The sequence below is a fragment of the Aquarana catesbeiana genome, linkage group LG05 (assembly GCF_042186555.1).
Source record: "Aquarana catesbeiana isolate 2022-GZ linkage group LG05, ASM4218655v1, whole genome shotgun sequence".
Taxonomy (NCBI): Eukaryota; Metazoa; Chordata; class Amphibia; order Anura; family Ranidae; genus Aquarana; species Aquarana catesbeiana.
Window position 1 is genome coordinate 535,445,192 of NC_133328.1, and position 24,417 is coordinate 535,469,608.

General features: G+C 46.4%; 1 protein-coding gene across 1 annotated transcript in view; it reads right to left on the reverse strand.

Annotated features, from left to right (window-relative positions):
* Positions 1 to 1,019: 1,019 nt before the first annotated feature.
* Positions 1,020 to 24,417, reverse strand: part of ORC5 (origin recognition complex subunit 5) — an 82,643-nt gene continuing 59,245 nt past the window's right edge. The window contains exons 13-15 of the mRNA XM_073631782.1: positions 5,245 to 5,355; positions 4,862 to 4,974; positions 1,020 to 1,195 (exon numbers count right to left, since the gene is read on the reverse strand). Coding sequence (XP_073487883.1) covers positions 1,150 to 1,195; positions 4,862 to 4,974; positions 5,245 to 5,355 — 270 coding nt within the window. The 3' untranslated portion in view covers positions 1,020 to 1,149. The remainder of the gene's footprint in view (positions 1,196 to 4,861; positions 4,975 to 5,244; positions 5,356 to 24,417) is intronic.

A 24,417-nucleotide genomic window follows, 5' to 3' on the forward strand; every position in this document is an offset into this window, starting at 1 on the left:
GTCTATTGTTTTTCAAAAGAGTAAGCTGTGCGGTAGATGTAGCAATTTAGAGGGTTAAGACAAACAATTTACCACTGATAAAGGTTCTTACAATGATCAGCTTTTATTTATTCAAAACCTTTATCTCCCCCCCCGACCCAAAAAAAAAAAAAAAAAAAAAAAACACATTACTACTTGTGTGACTGCAGTGTGGGCTGGAGTTTGGCTTCCCCCTAGTTCTAAAACTGCCAATACACCTAACAATCCCCTCCTCCTAGTCTGACAATGCTGCTGCTGTCCAAAAGGTGTCCCTGTTGTGCAGGGAAAAAAGCCTAAAAAAGTAAAGTAATGCAGCCACCACTTCTAATGATTGGAATATTGCTATCTAATGATAGCAATATTTTACATTTTTAGTTTTGAGTATAATACAGCTTTAAACATGAGCCTCTGTACAAAGGTTTAAGGCTGGCCAGCTGCAATCAGATTAGGGAAAAAAAATGAATGTAAAAAGTTCAAAAGTTTTCCAAAATCTGTAAACAATATGCTAAGCTTGACAAACATATTTAGGGCGAAAATGACAGCCTCTCTGGTTTAGAGCATGTATTCATTTACACAACCTAAATATACATTGCAAGAAGGTGTTTAAAATAGAAATTGCATAATCATACCTGTTTTTCTGCTAGTTTTACCAGCTTCATGGAAGTAAAGTGGAATATATTACTTTGCACATAAAGTCATCAGCAATGACACTAATTGCAAGTGTGATGCTAGTCCTATAATTGTATGTCATTTTTTCTAAATCAACTTACCATATTATGGAAAACAGAAGAACAGTAATTACATACATAAATGGATGTATGAAGTGCACACTACACAGAATGATACATAGAGTTATCAACAAATCTGTACCTTAAATACATGAATCTAATCTCTGCAATAATAATTCAAAATTCTTCTGTCATTTCACAATAAATGTTAGTATATTCTAGGTTTCCATGACTGTAGAATAATTTTAATTCAGGTACACATAACAAAGATACTTTAGAGTTTTAGAATAGTTTAATTACAAACATATAGAACACTATTAGATAATACAATCCATTAAGAAAACACATTTATCCCATTGAAATGCATGGTTCCTTTCCATATTCCTCCAAATGAAAGCCTTTTTCATAGAAAATCATACAGGTATCTAACAATATCAAAGTTCACAGTCCTAAAAAAAAAAAAAAAAAAAGAATGAAAAGAAAAGTCAAGACAGCATCCTAGCAAAATTCCATCTTTTGGGTCATTTAACTATATGTTTATCGCAGATGGATATAAATAGCAAGTTATTAAATTACACAGACTATTCACAACACAGTAGTACATGCCTCAGCAGAAGCGCAGGAGTGTCGTTGTGGGTGCAGTAGCTACTGCCTGAATACAAGTGATAAACATGCAATTTACAACATTTCATATTTATCCTGTCATTTTCCCACATACCAAGGATACCGTACCAAGGATATAACAAGGGCAGAACGTTCAAAATACTTATGTCATTTTCCAGGTAGGTTTTCCGTGTGCTTATGCAGATGGTTCTTAGTATATGTATTCCTAAAACTACGTGCAATCGGTTTTCACAAGTTTAAGCAGAATGGGCAGACAGAGGCAGTGTGGGTGCAATAATTTCCACCTACCCAAAGTGTTTTTTTTAAATCGGAACCAACATCTAAAATTAAAAACATACATGTCCTGCAATAAAAAAAAAAAAAACCCTGCCCGCCTGCTCACAATCTTCTGTAGATCGTACACTCAGCTGCGCAGTGCCTGTGGGCTGGGACGTCTGCACCTCTGCCCATGTGCAGGGTAATGTAATCCCCCATCAGCCAATCAAGATGGCCAAAGACCAGCACCTGGAAGAACCCGGGAAGTCAGACCGTTGAAGCAGAAGTATTGTGGATTACGTGCTACTATATGAAAGCAGTATTAAGCCCAAAACCAAAAATAGAATATATTGCCGTTTACCTATCGCTAGATGTGGTGGCTGCATTCTTTTTTTTGCCTTTAATTTTTACCTTGCGATCCAGCCAGTGACAAATTTCCTGTCAAAGGGTGTCTTTGCCCTGGATAGAGAAGCATGAACGAAGACACCTTTGTACAGCAGCATTGTCAATCTGGGGAGAGGGTAGTGTAAGAAAGATGCACTACTAGATATAGATGGACTTTACCGACAACTTAAGGCCTCTTGCACACTGCAGCTTGAAAAAGCTTAGTACAGCTTTTTTTTTTACTGAGCTAAAATACAGCCCATTAAATTGTAATGTGCCTATGCACACAGGCGTGTAAACAAGAGCCGTGCATTCTTCAGTTTAAAAAAAAAAAAAAATGTAAAAAAAGGGTAAGCATTTTTAACCAGTAATTTAAGCTTCATGCGCACAAGATGCCTATTCACATATTGTGCAGAACATAAAATGCAAGAATACGTTTTCTCGCGTGCACGCAAATTTGCATGAAATTGTGCGAAAATTGCGTGAAACGTATATGCACAAAAATGCACGCAAATACATACAAAGACAAGGCCCAAAGCTCAACTCCAGCTGCAGTTGGGGGGGGGGGGGGGTGGCCTTAAAATCACACAGTTCAGCCACTTTTTAGCACCATCTAAGCTATAGTTTAAGGTAAATTTTACTTAAGATTCTACATTTAGAAATCTGTTGTATATGGTATTTTTTTACTGTATGTATTCAGTCTTTACAAACAAAATGTAATGCATGACGACAAAAGGATTCCCAAAGCTCTTTGGTTTTGCTAAGACAGCAAAATTAATAGCTGATTGCTTTACAACTACCTTTATCTAATTAAAACCCCAGATTGAGCTGTCTAATAAGACATCTTTCCGTTTTTTCAGGGCCAAACAGTTCTAGAAGCAACATGAATCTTTCAGTGTTGCTTCAGCAACACTACAATTCTAAAATCTTTAAGAGAGACTAGCGCGCCACCTTCTGGCTATAACAGAAGAATGCATGTTATGAATATGCAATATATTTATATGCCATATATTTCATAGTTATCTGACCAAAACAAACATTTTATTTTTTTAGCCCAGAAAAAATTTAAGAAAATATATTTCATTTAAGGCTTCTTTTGAAAAGCTGCTTGTACACAGAGTGACACATTACCATATATTTTTTACTTGGACCCACACTAGATAATACAGTCAGGTCCATAAATATTGGGACATCGACACAATTCTAATCTTTTTGGCTCTATACACCACCACAATGGATTTGAAATGAAACTAACAAGATGTGCTTTAACTGCAGACTTTCAGCTTTAATTTGAGTGTATTTACATCCAAATCACGTGAACGGTGTAGCAATTACAAACAGTTTGTATATGTGCCTCCCACTTTTAAGGGACCAAAAGTAATGGGACAGATTAACAATCATCCATCAAACTTTCACTTTTTAATACTTGGTTGCAAATCCTTTGCAGTCAATTACAGCCTGAAGTCTGGAACGCATAGACATCACAAGACGCTGGGTTTCATCCCTGGTGATGCTCTGCCAGGCCTCTACTGCAACTGTCTTCAGTTCCTGCTTGTTCTTGGGGCATTTTCCCTTCAGTTTTGTCTTCAGCAAGTGAAATGCATGCTCAATCGGATTCAGGGCAGGTGATTGACTTGGCCAAAATTCCACTTCTTTCCCTTAAAAAACACTTTGGTTGCTTTCGCAGTATGCTTCGGGTCATTGTCCATCTGCACTGTGAAGCGCCGTCTAATGAGTTCTGAAGCATTTTGCTGAATATGAGCAGATAATATTGCCCGAAACACTTCAGAATTCATCCTGCTGCTTTTGTCAGCAGTCACATCATCAATAAATACAAGAGAACCAGTTCCATTGGCAGCCATACATGCCCACGCCATGATACTACCACCACCATGCTTCACTGATGAGGTGGTATGCTTTGGATCATGAGCAGTTCCTTTCCTTCTCCATACTCTTCTCTCCCCATCACTCTGGTACAAGTTGATCTTGGTCTCATCTGTCCATAGGATGTTGTTCCAGAACTGTGAAGGCTTTTTTAGATGTTATTTGGCAAACTCTAATCTGGCCTTCCTGTTTTTGAGGCTCACCAATGGTTTACATCTTGTGGTGAACCCTCTGTATTCACTCTGGTGAAGTCTTCTCTTGATTGTTGACTTTGACACACATACACCTACCTCCTGGAGAGTGTTCTTGATCTGGCCAACTGTTGTGAAGGGTGTTTTCTTCACCAGGGAAATAATTCTTCGGTCATCCACCACAGTTGTTTTCCGTGGTCTTCCGGGTCTTTTGGTGTTGCTGAGCTCACCGGTGCGTTCTTTCTTTTTAAAGATGTTCCAAAACAGTTGATTTGGCCACACCTAATGTTTTTGCTAGCTCTCTGATGGGTTTGTTTTGTTTTTTCAGCCGAATGATGGCTTGCTTCACTGATAGTGACAGCTCTTTGGATCTCATGTTGAGAGTTGACAGCAACAGATTCTAAATGCAAATAGCACACTTGAAATTAACTCTGGACCTTTTATCTGCTCCTTGTAAATGGGATAATGAGGGAATAACGCACACCTGGCCATGGAACAGCTGAGCAGCCAATTGTCCCATTACTTTTGGTCCCTTAAAAAGTGGGAGGCACATATACAAACTGTTGTAATTCCTACACCGTTCACCTGATTTGGATGTAAATACCCTCAAATTAAAACTGATGGTCTGCAGTTAAAGCACATCTTTTTTGTTTCATTTCAAATCCATTGTGGTGGTGTATAGAGCCAAAAAGATTAGAATTGTGTAGATGTCCCAATATTTATGGACCTGACTGTAATTATTCATCATGTTCCATGTACTGTTATGAACATACCTACCTTGCTACAGCTCTAATAAAATCCAGCGATACAGTACATTTGTATTTTGGTCCATCCAGCTGATCATCGTGACCCACCAGGGTTAACAGCTGAAGTGTCACAAGAGAGGAGATCTAGTAACAAAATAAATAAAAATAACAGTAATAATCTAAGAACACTATTTTACACATAATGTAGTACATGTAAAAGCACAAGCATACAGATTAACATATTACGTACACAGATAACGTAACAGCTCTATTCATTTTCTGCTGCTTTGCTGTTTAGCATTTCCATTTGCACAGCTGTGACACCACAGGCAGCTCAGATGTAGTTTACACACATGTTCAAACAACTGTTAAACACAGATGTTTAGTAACTACACGTATTGATTGACAGCATACCTGAGAGAAGATGTTTGCAGTTGGAGCAACCCTACTGTCCACTACACTGTACAGAATGGCCAAAAGTCTATCCAGAGGAAAGGGCTTGGGACCAAGAAGATGGTTGCTGGTCTAATGAGAAAACAAATATATGATTATGGAATAGGAGTGAGGAAATGCAGCCGAAATATTTTAGCTCTGCATAATCAAGAAGCATCTACAAAATGTCCAAGCAATTAGTCATACAAATCGGATAATATATTATATATATATATATGACACATACATGGTTAATCTAGTTGAAAAAAAAAAGACAAGTCCATCCAGTTAAACCTTAAAAAAAAAAAAAAAAAAAAAGGGGGAAGACGACCAAAACACATAGAAAACCACCATTTACACAATCCTATACCCACAGTTTATCAAGAGGAAGGAGGAAAAAAACAAAAAAAACAAAGCATGGTCCAATTGGCTTCAGCTGGGGGAAAGAATTCCTTTATGTGAACCTGTGCCCAAAGCTGAACTTCATATTCCAGATGAGGTCTTACTAACGATTTGTACAGGGACAAAATTATATCTCTCTATCTGTAGTCCATGCCCCTCTTAATACAAGAAAGTATTTTGCCTCCTTTGGAAACCTCAGCTTCTATTATTAAGCTTATGATCTACCAGAACACCCAGATCCTTCTCCACCATTGATTCTCCCAGTTGTTTTCCCCCTAGTATGTAAGATGCATGCATATTTTTAGCCCCCAAGTGCATTACTTTACATTTATCAACATTAAAGTCCCAGGCTAAAATCCAACTAGGTCTTAAACAATACAGCACTCAACACCCCCCAGCCCACCCTTTTGGATTTTTTTAGGTTTTTTTTTTGTCTTTTGTCATACCTTATCTGCTGTTTTTTTATAGCTGAACTTCCGTCCTACCTCACCACAGCGAGGTAAGTCACTTCTGCCATTGCTTCGGGCCCTCCTCCATTCCCCCGCTGCCTTCTGGGACCTGTGTGTCCCCCAGAAGACAGGACCATTCAGAAAGCGCAGCACAACTTGTGCATGCACAGTAGGAAACCGGCTGTGAAGCCTGAAGGCTTTACTGCCGGTTTCCCTTACTTTCTTGCAATGCTGGCACCTGCACCTGAATCCGATGGACACATGGGCTTGGGTGCCGACATCTGGCAAGTGTCCTTATATTAAAATTATATTCCTTATATTATTTTTTTTATTTTTTTTTAATACAGGCTGGAACTTCGCTTTAAACCTCCTTTGCCACATAGTTGCCCAATTAGACAGTGCATTGAGGTCGGCTTGTAAGTTGGAGACATCCTGTAAGGATGTTATTTCACTGCATAGCTTGGCGTCATCTGCAAACATTGAAATAGTACTTTTAATGCAAGACCCTATATCATATATAAAGATATTAAACAGTAAGGTTCCTAATACTAAACCTTGGGTTACATCACTAACAACAACCTTAGACCATTCAAAGTATGAATCATTAATCGCGGTTCTCTGAATTTACAAAACAAATCTGAGGAAACACACCTTAGCAAAAGATACTTATATTTAAACCCTAATTCAATTAAATTCAAGTAAATTCAATTAGTGCAAAAAATAGGATTTTTATACCAGCTTACCTGCAAAATCCTTTTCTTGGAGTACATCACGGGACACAGAGCCATAGTAATTACTATGTGGGTTATAGGCCACATTTAGGTGATGGACTCTGGCACACCCTAAGACAGGAAGTCCACTCCCTATATAACCCCTCCCACTACTGGGAGTACCTCAGTTTTTGTAGCAAAGCAATATATGTGTATTAAAAGAGGGGAGGGACCTCTGTGTCCTGATATGTACTCCAAGAAAAGTATTTTACAGGTAAGCTGTTATAAAAATCCTATTTTCTTTATCGTACCTCACGGGACACAGAGCCATAGGAATTACTATGTGGGATGTCCCAGAGCAATGCCAACTGAGTGGAGGGAGACAACAAAAGTAGGGCACCATGAGACCAGAGGACTTATACTGCTGCCTGCAGCACACTGCGCCCAAAGGCGATATCCTCATGCCTTTTTACATCAACCTGATAGAATCTGGTAAATGTATGGACTGAAGACCAAGTTGCGGGCTTGCAGATTTGAGCCATGGAGACTTGGTGATGCACTGCCCATGAAGCACTAACAGCCCTGGTGGAGTGCGCTTTGATTTGAGAGGGTGGAATCTTCCTCTTCAAACCATAAGCTTGAACAATTACTTTCCGAATCCATTTAGAAATAGTAGATTTTGATGCTGCCTGTCCTTTTTTAGGACCTTCAGGCAACACAAACAAAACATCAGTTTTTCGAATCTGAGCAGTCGCCTACAAGTAGACTTTGACTGCTCTCACCACATCAAGAGAATGTAGTAACTTCTCTGCCGTAGAACCGGGTTCTGGAAAAAACTAAGGTAGAACAATATCTGGTTTAGATGAAATCCCGAAATACTTTTGGTAGAAAGTCAGGATGAAGACGCAATACTACTCTATCCTTGTGAATAATTAAATATGGCTCTTTACAAAAAAGAGCAGCCAACTCTAATACCCTTCTTGCAGAAGATATGGCTACCAGAAAAACTAGTTTCCTTGTCAAAAGGACCAAGGGAATATGTCGTATCGGTTCAAAAGGCTTTCTGCAATGCCGACAGAACTAAATTCAAGTCCCAAGGGTTGAGAGGTGACCTAACTGGTGGATTAAGCTGCGTTAACCCCTGTATAAAGCTACAGACCAAAGAATGCGAAGCAAGTGGTCGTTGAAACAATACCAATAAGGCCCAGACCTGGCCTTTGATAGTACTCAAGGCCAGCTTCATTTCTAACCCCATCTGCAGAAAGTCAAGGATTCTACCTATGACATACTTTCTGGGGTGCCAACCCCTGGATTCATACCAGGAAACATATGCCTTCCAGACTCTATAATATACGATTCTAGAGGCCGGTTTCCTTGCATTAATCAAGGTAGATACCACTGAATCAATAGCCAAACCTTTAAATTTTGCTTTTGTAAGGTAGGATGGAATACCGGACCTTGCGAGAGTAGGTCTGGACATGGTGGTAGGGTCCATGAGTCCCCCAACGCCATCCTTATGATCTCTGCATACCAAGATCTTCTGGGCCACAAGAATCCCCAACTTCCCTTCCTGCTTGATCCTGCAAAGAAGTAGTGGAAGCAGCAGAATAAGAGGGAATGATGCATAAATCAGTGAGAACAGATTCCACGGACCACCAAGGCATCTGTTCCGCATGCTAGCGGATCCCTTGTTCTTGACACAAAGTTGTCGATCTTCTTGTTGAACCTGGACGCAAAAAGATCTACGTCCGGGATCCCCCATCTTTGGCATATTGCCAGGAAAATCTAGGGGTGAAGGGACCATTCTCCCAGGAACAACTGCTGATGACTGCCCAAGTTAGGATAGGATTCACCTCTCTCTGGGCCGCACGACTTCTTGTGCTCCCTTGGTGATTGATATAAGCCACGGCGGTGGCATTGTCGGATTGGATCCTGACAGGACAATTCCGTAACTTGCTCGTCCAGGACCTCAGGGCCAAAGGCGCTGTCCGAATCTCTAGAATGTTGATGGGCAAGGCAATTTCTGATTTGGACCATTTCCCTTGGATGGTAGCCTCCTCCAGGACTGCTCCCCAACCCGAAAGGCTGGCATCTGTTGTTACCACCTACCAGGTAACTGGAAGGAAGGATCTTCCCTTTTGCAGATTCTTGGTTATCAACCACCAACTGAGACTCTGGCGCACCTTTGGAGACAGATACATTTGGAAATCTAGAGCTTGGACTTTCTTGTTCCAAGCTAATAGGATACTGTTTTGCAGCAGCCTCAAATGAAACTGAGCATAAGGAACGGCCTCGAATTAAGCCACCATCTTTCCCAACAACCTCATGCAAAGCCGAATAGAAGGATTCTTTTGTGCTTTGACCACATGAATTAGTTCCTTTATGGCGCTCATCTCTGCCTGGGGCAAGAATACCTTTTTCTGGGCTGTATCTATGATCAGACCCAAGTATTCTAATCTCGTTGACGGTTTTAAAGGAAGATTTCTCTAGGTTGAGAATCCAACTTATTATTCCAGGTAGTTGACTGTGGTGACCACACTTTGCTCTAAGCGGGCTACCGACTGGTCTATCAAGAGCAGATCATCTAGATAAGCTATAATCGTTATACCTTGGGCCCTTAATCTGGCTAGAGGAGGGGCCAGGACCTTTGTAAACACTCAAGGTGCAGTAGCTAGACTAAAAAGGCAGAGCTACAAACTGAAAATGAACATTTTCTACCTCGATACATAGATATTTCTGGTGAACGGGGAAAATCGGCAGATGGAGGTATGCATCCTTGATGTTGATTGACGCCAGAAGTTCTCCTCCTTGTAGGATGGAGACTACTGATCGGATTGACTCCATGCGAAAAGAGCGGATATTCAGGAACCAGTTTAGATCATTGCGATCTAGAATGGGTCTGACATCTCCATTTGGTTTTGGCACCATGAAAAGGTTTGAATACAACCCCAATCCCTGCTCTTGCATGGGGACCACCGAGATCACTTTTTGAAACAAAGGACGGTCCAATGCTTGAAAGAGACTTTTTTTCTCTGGATCCTTGGGAACGTTTGATATGAGAGAACGAGGAGATGGGGCCTCTCAGAACTCTAGCTTGTACCCTAGAGCTATTGAGGAAGTCACCCATTTGTCTCGACACTCTTTCTGCCAGATCCTTGAGAACTGCAGAAGTCTTCCCCCCACTCGAGCAAGCGGGGGCGCCCCTTCATAAGGGGGCTTCAGTATTTTGTTTTGTAGGTTTCCTCCCCCAGGACTTTTGTCCCTGGGGTTGACCCTGAGGTTTACCTCTTGAACCTGATGGCAGAGGCTGTCGTGACTGCCTGGGAGACTGATGCCCCCGGCACTGGAGAAGAAGCTCGTTTAAATGAAATACGTTTACTCCTTTTCCTAACTGACAAAAGGGTACTTTTCCCACTAGAAATTTTTTGGATGTGTTTATCCAAATCATCCCCAAACAGCCGTTTACCGCGGAAAGGAAAATTAGCCAGGAGCTTTTTGCAAGGTGCTTTGGTTGGCCAATTTTTCAACCATAGTATTCTACGCATATGTACCAGCCCAGGCGTAAGGCGCGAGGCCTGAAGAATAGAATCTCTCATAGCGTCTATTGCAAAACATAAAGGTACCTGGTGGCTCAGGTAAATCCTGGGCCTGCTGATTAGGGATAACCTTGAGCACCTGTTTAAACTGGTCTTTCAAGGATTGACATACACCAATTGCTGCCACCGCAGGTTGAGTCACTGAACCTGCCAGAGAAAATGCGTTTAACAGGAATTCCAATTTTTTATCCGTTGGATCCCTAAGCATTTGAGCATAGTCTACCGGACAAGTCAAACTTATTCACAGAGGATATAGCAGCGTCAATCGCTGGTATCTCCCACTTTTTAGTGAATTTTTCCTCCATAGGATAAGGTGCTGAAAACTTTTTGGGAGGAAAAAATGCTTATCTGCGTGAGCCTACTCAGAAAACATAAGCTGTTCCGGCAATGAATGGACAGGAAAGCTTGAGGAGGCTTTAGCAAACCCAAACTAGAAGTGGGCTTATCAACCGACTCAGTTAAGGGTAGCATAAAAGCGGAGCGGACCAACTCAGTAAGAGATTGCACCATCAATCTCTCAGATTGTGAAGCTGAAGGAGGTCCTTCCGTATTTGGCCCCTCAGAAGAGGAGTCATCAGCCTCTTCAAGGTCCCATGAGAGAAATTAGTCTTCTCCCGCCCCCAGTTCTTCTGTTTGATGGTCCCGGGTAGTGGAAGGAGACCTGTCGCATTTTGTCCCACTCTGGGAAGATGAGATTAAAGCCACTAACCTTTCCTATCATGGTTGAGGAAAAATTAAAGTTACGTACCGGTAACGTCTTTTCCTGTAGTCTTTCAGGACAGCCACAATAGAGAGATAGTCTCCTCCCCTTCCTCTGGAAACACTGCGCCAGCCCATAAAATCTCTCCTCCCCTGCCAGACCTCAGTTCTTTCAAGAGTACCTCCGGCCAGCTGGGGAGACACAAGAACACATTAATAACATACCAATCAATATCATTACCATATTGCGTTCTGGTCTTTAATAAGACCCCCCCAAGCTTAGGGTGGGTAACTAGGGCTGTCCTGAAAGACTACAGGAAAAGACGTTACCGGTACGTAACTTTAATTTTCCCTTTCCGTCATTTCAGGACAGCCACAATAGAGAGGATAATCGAGCACTTACCAATTAGGGTGGGACTACAGCTTGCAGAACTTTTCGCCCAAAAGCCTGCTCACCTGCCGCCACCAGGTCCACTCTGTAATGTCTAACGAAAGTGGAGTAGCTGGACCATGTTGCTGCCTTGCATATTTGCTCTGGCGTTGCTCCAGCCTTCTCTGCCTGGGAAGTTGCCACTGCTCTGATGGAGTGTGCCTTTATGCCTCTAGGGACCTCCTTCCCCGCTAAAGAATATGCCTGCCCAATAGCTAATCTAAGCCACCTGGCAATCGTGCGTCGGGACGCTCTGAGACCCTTTCTGGCCCCAGAAAATAAAATAAATAGAGAATCAGACTTCCTTATTGTCTTAGTCATCTCTAGGTATTGTAGGATACACCTCCTTACATCTAAAAAATGAAATCTTAGTTCCCTTTCACCTGAAGGATTGGGACAAAACGAGGGTAGGACTATTTCCTGGCTTCTATGAAAGCTTGACGCCACCTTAGGCAAAAAAGCTGGATCAGTCTTAAGGACTATCCTGTCTGGCAAAATAACACAAAAAGGAGGTCTAATTGATAACGCCTCAATTTCGCTGACCCTCCTGGCAGTTGTTACTGCAACTAAAAATACTGTTTTTAGGGTAAGTTCCTTTAACAGGCACTTGTCCAATGGCTCAAAGGGACTTCCCGTAAGGCTCTGTAAAACCAGAGATAGGTCCCACCCGGGAAAGGGAGGACCCCTGGTAGGTCTCTGTCTTGACAGTGCCTTAAAGAATCTGACCACCCATGGATTGGTAGCCAGAGACTTCTCCAGATAAGCACTGAGTGCTGAAACCTGACTTTTAAGGGTAGCTACAGATAAACCCTTGTCCGCTCCACACTGCAGAAATTCCAACGCAGCTACGGGACTCTGCACCGAGAAGGAGTTTTCTATGCACCATTTGTTGAAAAGGAGCCAGACCTTTTTGTAAATCTTACGGGTCTCCTTTTTCCTACTGTTGAGGAGGGTAGAGATCAAGCTCTCTGAAAACCCCTTGGATCTTAATATACCCTCCTCAGTAGCCAGGCCGCTAATTTCCACTGCTGCACCTGTGGGCAGAGGACTGGACCCTGCGACAGAAGATCCTTTCGAGGTGGAAGGAAAAGGGGAGGTTCCGCTGCTAACTGACTGAGGATTGAAAACCATGCCCTTTTCGGCCAATGTGGAGCTACCAGAATAAGAGAGGTGCTCTCTAATTGAAACTTCCTCAGAACCGCCGGTAATAGTACCGGAGGAGGGAAGGCATAACATGTCCTGAAATGCCAATTCTGATAATGCGTCCACTCCCAGTGCTCCTTCCCCTGCGTTTAGGGAGAAAAAACAGGGGGTTTTCGCGTTGTCTTTTGAAGCGAAAAGATCCACTTCCGGGGGTCCCCATTTCTCGGCTATGAGATTGAAAACCTCCTGGTTGAGGGCCCAATCTCCTTCCTTTAGACTCCTCCGGCTGAGAAAATCTGCGATTATATTCCTCTCCCCTCTCAGAAAAACCGCTGAGAGTGAGAGAGTGTTGGACTCGGCCCAGCTTAGAATGTCTTCTGCTAGGGCCAGCAGACTTCCGCTCCTGGTGCCTCCCTGCTTGTTTATATAGGCCACGGTGGATGAGTTGTCCGACCGTACCTGTACATGGTGGCCCTGGAGTTCCTTTTTGAAGAATCTGAGGGCTAGGCCTACTGCCCTCAGCTCTTTCCAATTGGAAGACCTCTGCAGCTCGTCGCCCTTCCATGTGCCCTGCGCTAGAAGGGATCCCAGATGTGCCCCCCAGCCCTTGCCACTTGCATCCGTGGTTAGGATCTGTGGGACTGGGATGAGCCACAGACGTCCCTGTGACAAGTTCACTTCCTTCCTCCACCACCAAAGAGATCTCTTTATTTGATGGGGAACCTGTACTAAGGTGTCTAGATCCCTCTGACTGTGGTCCCATACTCTTAGTACATATGATTGTAGGGGGCGAAAATGTAATCCTGCCCACTGCACTGCTGGAAGAGTAGAAGTTAGAAGGCCTAATGTTGACATTATGGACCTCTTGGACACCAGATGGTTGCACTGGAGGGAGAACACTGCTCTGTCCAGTTTTAGAATTTTTTCCCTTGGAAGAAAAACTCTCGAGAGCGTAGTGTCCAGCAGGTACCCCAGGTACACAATGCGCTGTGAGGGAATGAGACTGGACTTTTCTAAGTTCAGCAGCCACCCCAAACCTGTTAGAACCCTCTTGGTTAGATCGAGGTCTCGGATCAACTGTTCTGGGGATACTGCAAAAAGAAGCAGGTCGTCCAGATAGGCTATAACTGATACCCCCTGGAGTCGCAGGAAGGCCAACGCCTCTGCCAGTACCTTTGTGAATATGCGGGGCGAGGAGGATAGCCCGAAGGGCAGTGCTTGAAACTGCAGATGCAGTATTGTGCCCTGCAGGTCTACTGCTAAACGGAGGAACCTCTGGGAGGTTTCTGCGATAGGGACGTGTAAATATGCGTCTCTGAGATCCAGAGACACCATATAACAGTTGTGTGGTAGCAGGGCCCTGACCGTAAAGATTGACTCCATGCGGAACCTTTTGTAGCAAATTGACCTGTTTAAGGGTTTTAAGTTCAGAATCAGTCTGAATTTTCCCGAGGGCTTTTTCACCACAAATACGTGGGAATAGAACCCCTCTCCTTCCTGCCCCCTTGGTACTCTGTGAACTACGTTCTGAATCTCCAGTTCTTTCAGGGCGTCCACCAAAGCTTCGGCCTTTGCTGTGCAGCTGGGAAGCTTCGTAATAAGGAACCTTTGCGGGGGTGGTCTTGAGAATTCCAAGAGATACCCCCTTCTTATGACCCCCAGGATGAATCGATTGGGTGAGAGGGTCTCCCACTGTGGAAGGAAGGCCCCCAGTCTTCCTCCCACCGTCCCTAGAGAGTCATTGATCTTTACGGGCCTTCTCAGGAGGGCGAAAAATCGCCCCTCCTCTGCCCTTACCTCTTTGGCCCCTAGTTTTCTTCCCTTGCTTGGGAGATTCCTTGCCTTTTTTCGGACGAAACCCCTTTCTCGTCTGAGCTGGGGCTTTCCTCTTAGGCGGAAAGGACTTCTTTTTGTCCGCTGTACGGTCTAAGACCGTCTCTAAACCAGGGCCAAAGAGTAGATCACCTGTCAGGGGTATCCCGCACAATTTGACCTTGGAGGCGGTGTCCCCCGGCCAAGTTTTCAGCCAGAGCGCTCTTCTGGCCGAATTCGCCAGCGCCGCTGATCTGGCCGACATACGGACCGACTCTGCTGAGGCGTCTGCAATGTATGCGATTCCTCGCAGAATCGTGGGGAACGAGGCTAGGATAGTCTCCTTGGCTGTGCCAGCTTCAATGTGCTCCTGAATCTGGAAAAGCCAGTGCTCTAAATTGCGGGCTACGACCGTAACAGCCATTTCTGGCTTTAAGTTACCCACAGTTGAGTCCCACGTCTTTTTTAGAAGTGAGTCTATCCTTTTGTCCATGACATCCGACAAAGCCCCCATATCCTCGAATGCCAGGTCTGTGTGTCTAGAGACCTGAGAGAAGGCGGCATCCAACTTGGGATTTTTATTCCAAATGGACGCTGGATCCTCTGAAAATGGAAACCTTCTCTTAAGGGAGCTAGAAAAGAAGGGTTTCCTCTCAGGATCCTGCCACTCCTTCTTAATCGTTTCCACCAGCACTTCATGTACTGGAAAAACTTTTCTTTTTTGATCTCCCAAGCCCTTATACATAAGGTCATGGAGAGATAGGGGTTTTTTATCCTCGTGTATCCCGAGGGTTGTATATATTGCCCCCAAGAGATCTTCCACCTCATCCAGGGACAATTTATACCTGGAGATTTTCCTGGACTCCCCGTCCTGGTCCTCCCCTTCTGATTCCTCATGGGAATCAGACGTGCCACTGTCCGGTTGCCTCCGCTCCACCCCGGAAGGGCCTGACATCTCCTCTGCCATAACTAAATTGGTAGATCTGGCAGGTGCAGAGCCCTGAGCATGAGGCGGGGTTGTGTCCTGCTGAATGGGTTTAGAGGGAAGCTTGAACGTCTCAAATAAGGTTTTAAAAGATGAAAAGGTGGATGACAGCTCTTTCACAGAAGCTGCCAACCCAGACTGCTGTTCAGATTCCCTTTCCTTAACCAGGGAGTCTATGCACTCTTTACACAAAACTTTAGTCCATGCTTCCCCTAAACTGTCTCTACAAGAGGCACACTTCCTTTTAGAGACATGAGTGGACTTTGTTTTTTCTGTAGATTTCTGAAAATACATACAAAAAAAACACATATTACTTCCAGCAAGTTTAAGTGGAAACAACCCTGGGGGTGTACCAGATCCACCTTAAGGGAACTGCGCTCACCCCCCCACCCCCTGACCACCCAGGGGGACTGCCCTCCCTCTAAGTAAGGAACCATACAAGAGGGAGAGCAAACCTTAGATAGAGAGGACCCCTCCCCAGGGAACTCTTACCTTTGGAAGGCTGGAGACAGCGTCCGAATGAGCTGCAGCATCTGCCTCAGACATGACTGCAGGTGGTTGCCTGTGTAGAGTCTCACACTGTGTACATGTGAAGCGACTCACTCCAGCCTGAGCCCGGCCCCCTATCAGCCCCGCGACCCGGAACCGGAAGTCGCGGGTCAAAGGGAAAGCGTCCGCCCCCCCGCCGGAAATGACGTCACCCGTCGTCCGGCCCGCTGGTTCCAAACTTTTGCGGCCTGTATGGATACAGGGGAGAGCGGACTGTCTCCATGCTGCGGCCCTGTGGACGCGATAGGGGTCCCCCACGACCTGATGCCGCGCTCGGCAAGGAAGGGGTGGCTTCAGCTGCGGTATGTACCGCCACTCTTCATCCTGGAAGCCCCTGCTTCCCTAGGGATGATTTTTTAGAAAGAGGCCACAGTCTCCCTGACTGCACCCGGCCTGGTTCCTCTGCACAGTGTCTCCCCACCGGAGGAAACACTAATAACTGAGGTCTGGCAGGGGAGGAGAGATTTTATGGGCTGGCGCAGTGTTTCCAGAGGAAGGGGAGGAGACTATCTCTCTATTGTGGCTGTCCTGAAATGACGGAAAGGGAAAAAACTGTTCAGCAATATAGACAGGGGCTGCAGTGTTGGAAACAGGTGCAATATTTGACGGCCCCAATGGCTCACTCTGACCAACCACCTCAGATCTCTCAGGGGAGTATGCCATTGTAGAGATAAGACTAAGCTTCTGAGAGCTTGAGGGAGGCACTTTTGAGCCCTTTTTTGGGGTGTTTCTACCTCCTCTTCTGACCATAGCCCCACTGGTTGAGCAAATAGTCCAGCAACTGCTGCTGCTATCAATGCTCAGCCTGATGCTTCGGTAAATGTGCCAAGGAAATGCCTGTGTCACCACTTACATGCCCCCTTCTGCTCGTGTCCCTCCATCAGCTGCTGTCAGCAAAATGAAGCTTTTTCAATGTACTCCCCTGCTGGGCGTTGCCACACGCTAACGCCGCACCAAGACACGCCCCCTCCATCTTCCCACTGCGCCCCCTCCTCTTCTTTTCAAAAACAGCATTTTCCCGCGCAGGCTTCCGATCCAACGGGATCGGCGCATGTATGTGGAGGGGCGCGGCGAGGAGGAGAGCTGGTGAAAAAACGCAGTGCAGAGGCGGTGGAGAACGGAGTGGCATCTGACAATCGTTCTAGCTTCCCCCTCTATCCAGGGAGAGGTTCTGCCCAGGTGGGGGGTGTGTTTAGAAAGAAATCCCTCCCTCAACATCTTACCAGAGGCCTGGGACTGCTAGCCGGAGGGAAGTCTGCAGCTTCTGCTGACACAGAGCGATCTATGTAAAGCATGAACCAGGTAGGTGCTCTATACAGCCCCCAGTGGTAACTTTAGGCATGACAACATTTACTTTTAAGGGAGACAAGCCATTAGAAAATTTTAAATTCCTTAGTAATCTCCACTTACCTTATCCCGCCGCAGGGATTCTGTGGTAAAACCAACAGACCCAACCTTCACCCCTCACGGTGGGCTCCTTTACCGGGGGCCCCTTTTTAATCAGGGGATCCACACCCCTGGACTTGTAAAGCACTACACCAGGAAACTTTCTGGCTGAAAAAAAACAAAAGTACTGGATCCCGGGGTCCAGCTCTCTAAAAAGAGCAGCGTTACGGGCTAAAACCTTGTTTCTTCTGCCACGAGGCCCAGGTACCATTCAATTCGGCCTAAAAAGACACTTTGAATGGATCCGTTGCATAGCACAGCAAGGAATATTCCAGTGGAGCTGAGGATAGCACATCTTAACTTGTGACCAACACCTAAGACACTGGCAAAAAAACTGAGGTACTCCCAATATTGGGAGGCGTTATATAGGGAGTGGACTTCCTGTCTTAGGGTGTGCCAGTGTCCATCACCTAAAGGTGGCCTATAACCCACATAGTAATTACTATAGCTCTGTGTCCCGTGATGTACGATAAAGAAATACCTGTTGACCCCGCTAGAAATGTGAGTCAATAACTTCCTGTGCTGCACTATTATCAGATACACTGAGGAGAATGTATTAATACCGGACAGAATCTGAGCAGATATGCATGGCAAGCAAACAATCAGCTGCTATCTTCAGCTTTTTCAGGTAATTCCACCCAAAAGTGGAACTCCTACTTTAAGAACTCCGGACCCCCTGACATGCCACATTTGGCATGTCATTTTTTTGGGGTGGGGGAGCAGGTACCTAGTTTTGACAGGTATCCAGCTCCCACTACTGCTCGGGCCGCCTAGGCAACTCAAGCAGAAGTTTTCCTCTCCCTCCCCAAAATCTTCTGGGACAGGTCACAGAAGATTGCCCGGCCATTCAGGGCGCGTAGCTGCAAGCCGTCACAGCCGGATGCCCACACTAGTGATGCCGGCGCCAGAGAGAGGCAGGGAGAGAGAACCGAGGCTTCGGGTGGCTGCATCGCTGGATCGTGGGACAGGTTAGTGTGTAGTGGAAGTAGAGCTATGATTAAGCACTATAGTGTGAAACGCGTCAGCTTCCCTGTACTTCTTGCTGTGGCATGTACTTTTGTTGTTTTTTATCAATAAAGGCGATTATCATTTTGAGTGCGGCTGTCCAGGACTTTTCTCACATTTATCGCTACTAGCATTTCCGGCAACTGAGGCTTCCAGTTTGGAGGAGAGGTTCCTGATTGCCCTCCTTAGAGCCGTGATTTTTCTTTCTCACAGGTTAGTGTGTGTTTATTAATATCAGCAGCTACACTTTTTGTAGCAAGGGAAGAAAGTGTCAAGCCGGCATAGATTTAATAAGTAAAATACCAAATAGAATTCACAAGCAGGTGAGGGGGAGAGAGAGGATGACAGTCTGCAGTGGATTGTAATGAGCTGGGAGCTGTGTGGTAGACCTTGGTGGAGAAGAAAGCCGGCTGTGGTGGGGAGCAAGATTAGCCTGGAGTCCCTGCAGGGAGACTGGCATCAGGCTGCCTGTGGGTCGTGATGGTATATCCAGAAAATCGGATGTCCACCAAAAGACGATGTGTCCAGCTGGAGTAGTTGAGAGGAGCTGTCAGGCCAACCGCTGTGTGAGTCAATCGGGACATGTTTCAGAAGCTTAACCACGCCTCCATCGGCCTGATTGTGCTACACTATGCTAGTTTGGCACTTTCTTCCCTTCCTATTTTATAGATTGTGGATTTCCAGCCCACAAATGAAAGCAGCCTTGCCAGCACCACAGCGTCAGCCATGTTCTACTAACTGACATTTTTACTCCTATACCTCCAGGAAGAAGTATCTTTCAATACCTCTTTTTTAACTTAGTCTATGACATTTTAACACTATAGGATGGGCACAGTGTCAGCACTGTAGTGTTATTTGGTTATGACACTTTTTGTAGCTGCTGACTTAATAAAACACAGAAAACGGCTGGAACTCCACTTTAAGCTTTGAAAATGAAAGATAGAAGCTGACTGGTTTCCAACAGCAGCTGATCCAGATTCTGGCTGCTTAGCTTTTGATAAATTCTGCTCACTGCTCTCAAATGTCTCTGTGGACTACAAAGTAACTCCTCTGTATGTTACGGAAATGAGGAGGGGGAGGTGTTCTATAGACATTTCCTGGAGGGCAACACTGCTCCTCCATAGATATAGTACAGTAAAGTTAATGCTGTCACTGTGGATAGGATTTGTGTCTATTTGTCAATGACACCTGTGGGCTTTCTTTTTAATAAGCTTACAATGCAATAAAGCTGCCAAGAAAAAAAACAAAAACAAATGCTAGCATCAATAAAAATACTAAAATGCCATGTTAAACAAAACTCCCTCCCCCCCCAATATGGCTGACCACTTAACACCAACTCCAGAAAGAAGCGCTTATATCTAATCGCCCAAATAAGATCTCACGGCCGTTTTAAAGAAATTACTGCATTTACCTAGGCGTTATACAAGACACAGTCTCCCAAAAAAAAATAATGTTTCTTCCTTTGCCTGCAGACAGTCCTGTGCATATTGAAAATATATAAACGACAGCAGTAATTGGGAGGTAAAAAAAAACATCCTGGACATAAAAGGGTACTTTAATTCACAAAGCTCCCTCCCTTCATCCCTCCAGAGAGAAGCCGTGACTTATAAGCCAGCAAGGGGTTGTTTTGCATATTAGGAAAGTTGGCAGCAGGAACCATAATTACCACAGTATAATTTGTCCATGCTTACAAAATGGTCATGCAAATATACATTGCTTTTTGTATGGTTCTACAATTCTTCTTCGACACTCTTAAATGTGACTAATGCCGCGTGCACACGATTGGACTTTACGGCATACTTTGTCCAGCGTACCGGATTTTGACGGATAATTCGATCGTGTGGGCTCTAGCTGACTTTGTTTTCTCAAAAGTTTGACGGACTTGGATTTGAAACATGATTCAAATTTATCCGACGGACTCGAGTCCGGACGAAAAGTCCGCTCGTCTGTATGCTAGTCCGACGGACAAAAACCAACGCTAGGGCAGCTATTGGCTACTGGCTATGAACTTCCTTGTTTTAGTCCGGTCGTACGTCATCAAGTATGAATCCGTCGGACTTTGGTTGATCGTGTGTAGGCAAGTCCGTTCATTCGGAAAGTCCGTTGTAAAGTCCGTCGTAAAGTCCGCTGGGCAAAGTATGCTGTAAAGTCCGGTCGTGTGTACGCGGCATAAGAATTACCGACCATGGGCATTCACCCCTCACGCCCCCCCCCCACTTTTTTTTTTTTTGCTGAGGAATGTAATGTAGGTCCAGTACCTGCTGTCTCCCTTCTCAAAGGGATGATCAACATAGAACTTCAAGACAGAATTGTGTAAGCACCTTTGATCACTGTCCCATAACAAGAGCTTAGCAATTCTCCTAATGCTCTACAAAGGCCTCCAATGTACCCCAGCACACAATGCAAACATCCTGCACTCTCACGCCTCAGATCAGCCCCAATTCCTGCAACTCCACATCTCAGATGAGCCCCAATTCATGCACCTTCACACCTCAGATCACTGTCCCCCCTGCCCATCTGTTTCACCACTGTAACCCCCTGCACATCTGCCTCACCAATACACCTCCTTTCACATCTGCCCCACTGCTTTTCTGCCCCAACACTGAACCCCCCTGTTCATCTGTTCCACCACTGTAACCCGCCTGCACATCTGCCCCACCACTGTATTAGCCTGCAAATCTGCCCCACCACTGTACTAGCCTGCACATATGTCCCACCACTGTACTAGCCTGCAAATCTGTCCCACCACTGTACTAGCCTGCAAATCTGGCCCACCACTGTACTAGCCTGCACATCTGGCCCACCACTGTACTAGCCTGCACATCTGGCCCACCACTGTACTAGCCTGCACATCTGGCCCACCACTGTACTACCCTGCACATCTGGCCCACCACTGTACTACCCTGCACATCTGGCCCACCACTGTACTACCCTGCACATCTGGCCCACCACTGTACTACCCTGCACATCTGGCCCACCACTGTACTACCCTGCACATCTGGCCCACCACTGTACTACCCTGCACATCTGGCCCACCATTGTAACCCCCTGTACATCTGCCCCACCCTTGTACCACCCTGCTCTTCTGCCCCACCACTGTAACCCCCTGCTCATCTGCCCCACCAATGTTCCCCCTTTTTCATCTGCCCCACCACTGTCCCTCCATGCACATCTGCTCCACCACTGAACCATCTTCTCATCTGTCCTAACACTGAGCTTATCCGCTCATCTGCCCATCTGTTTCACCACTGTAAGCTCCTGCACATCTGCCTAACCAATACACCTCCTTTCACATCTGCCCCACTGCTCTACCCCCTGCTCATCTGCTCCACCACTGTAACCCCCTATACATCTACCCCACCACTGTACTAGCCTGCACATCTGCCCCACCACTGCACTAGCCTGCACATCTGCCCCACCACTGCACTAGCCTGCTCATCTGCCCCACCACTGTAACCCCCTGTACATCTGCCCCACCCTCGTACCACCCTGCTCTTCTATCCCACCACTGTAACCCCCTGCTCATCTGCCCCACCACTGCCCCTCCATGCACATCTGCTCCACCACTGAACCATCTTCTCATCTGTCCTAACACTGAGCTTATCCGCTCATCTGCCCATCTGTTTCACCACTGTAACCCCCTGCACATCTGCCTCATCAATACATCTCCTCTCACATCTGCTCCACCACTGCTCTACCCCCCTGCTCATCTGCCCCACCACTGTACTAGCCTGCACATATCTGCCCCACCACTGTACTAGCCTGCACATATCTGCCCCACCACTGTACTAGCCTGCACATATCTGCCCCACCACTGTACTAGCCTGCACATATCTGCCCCACCACTGTACTAGCCTGCACATATCTGCCCCACCACTGTACTAGCCTGCACATATCTGCCCCACCACTGTACTAGCCTGCACATATCTGCCCCACCACTGTACTAGCCTGCACATATCTGCCCCACCACTGTACTAGCCTGCACATATCTGCCCCACCACTGTACTAGCCTGCACATATCTGCCCCACCACTGTACTAGCCTGCACATATCTGCCCCACCACTGTACTAGCCTGCACATATCTGCCCCACCACTGTACTAGCCTGCACATATCTGCCCCACCACTGTACTAGCCTGCACATATCTGCCCCACCACTGTACTACCCTGAACATATCTGCCCCACCACTGTACTACCCTGCACATATCTGCCCCCCCACTGTACTACCCTGCACATATCTGCCCCACCACTGTACTACCCTGCACATATGCCCCACCACTGTAACCCCCTGTACATCTGCCCCACCCTTGTACCACCCTGCTCTTCTGTCCCACCACTGTAACCCCCTTCTCATCTGCCCCACCAATGTTCCCCCTTTTTCATCTGCCCCACCACGCACATCTGCTCCACCACTGAACCATCTTCTCGTCTGTCCTAACACTGAGCTTATCTGCTCATCTGCCCAACCACTGTAACCCCCTTTCTCATCTGCCCCATGACTGTACCTCCTGTACATCTGTCCCACCTCTGTTCCCCCTGCTCTTCTGCCCCACCACTGTAACCCCCTGCTCATCTGTCCCACCAATGTACCTCCTTTCTCCTCTGCCCCAACACTAAACCCCCCCCACTCCTCTTTCCCACCCACTGTAACACCCCCCCCCCGCTGGCCGAACACTGAACCCCCCCCCGCTCATCTGCCCCACCACTGTAACCCCCTGCTTTTCTGTCCCACTGCTGAACCCCCTTCTCATCCCTTCCACCACTGTACTTGTTCTTATGTCCCACCACTGTATCCCCCCTGCTCATCTGCCCCATCAATGTACCCCTTTTCTCATCTGCCCCACCACTGTGCCTCCCTGCACATCTGCTCCACCACCGTATCCCTATGCTCTTCTGTCTCACTACTGAATCACCTTCTCTTCTGTCCTAACACTGAACCCATCTGCTCATCTGCCACACTTCTGTACCCCCCTGCTCTTCTGCCCCACATCTGTACCCCCCTGCTCTCCTGCCCCACCACTGTAACCCTCCATGCTCATCTCCCCCACCAATACACTTCCTTTCACATCTGCCCCACTGCTATACCCCCCTGCTTTTCTGCCCCAACACTGAACCCCCCTGCTCATCTGGCCCAACACTGAACCCCTCTGCTCATCTGGCCCAACACTGAACCCCTCTGCTCATCTGGCCCAACACTGAACCCCTCTGCTCATCTGGCCCAACACTGAACCCCCCTGCTCATCTGGCCCAACACTAAACCCCCCTGCTCATCTGGCCCAACACTAAACCCCCTGCTCATCTGGCCCAACACTAAACCCCCCTGCTCATCTGGCCCAACACTAAACCCCCCCTGCTCATCTGGCCCAACACTAAACCCCCCCTGCTCATCTGGCCCAACACTAAACCCCCCTGCTCATCTGGCCCAACACTAAACCCCCTGCTCATCTGGCCCAACACTAAACTCCCCTGCTCATCTGGCCCAACACTAAACCCCCCTGCTCATCTGGCCCAACACTAAACCCCCCTGCTCATCTGGCCCAACACTAAACCCCTGTGCTCATCTGGCCCAACACTAAACCCCCGTGCTCATCTGGCCCAACACTAAACCCCCGTGCTCATCTGGCCCAACACTAAACCCCCGTGCTCATCTGGCCCAACACTAAACCCCCCCTGCTCATTTGGCCCAACACTAAACCCCCCTGCTCATCTGGCCCAACGCTGTACCCCCCTGCTCATCTGGCCCAACACTGTACCCCCCTGCTCTTCTGGCTCATCACTGTACCCCCTGCTCTTATGTCCCACTGCTGAACCCCCTTATCTCTTCCACCACTGTACCTCCTTGCACATCTGCCCCACCGCTGTACCCTCCTGTTCTTTTGTTCCACCTCTGAACCCCTCCTGCTTAAAGTGTCCCCACTGCTGTACCCTCC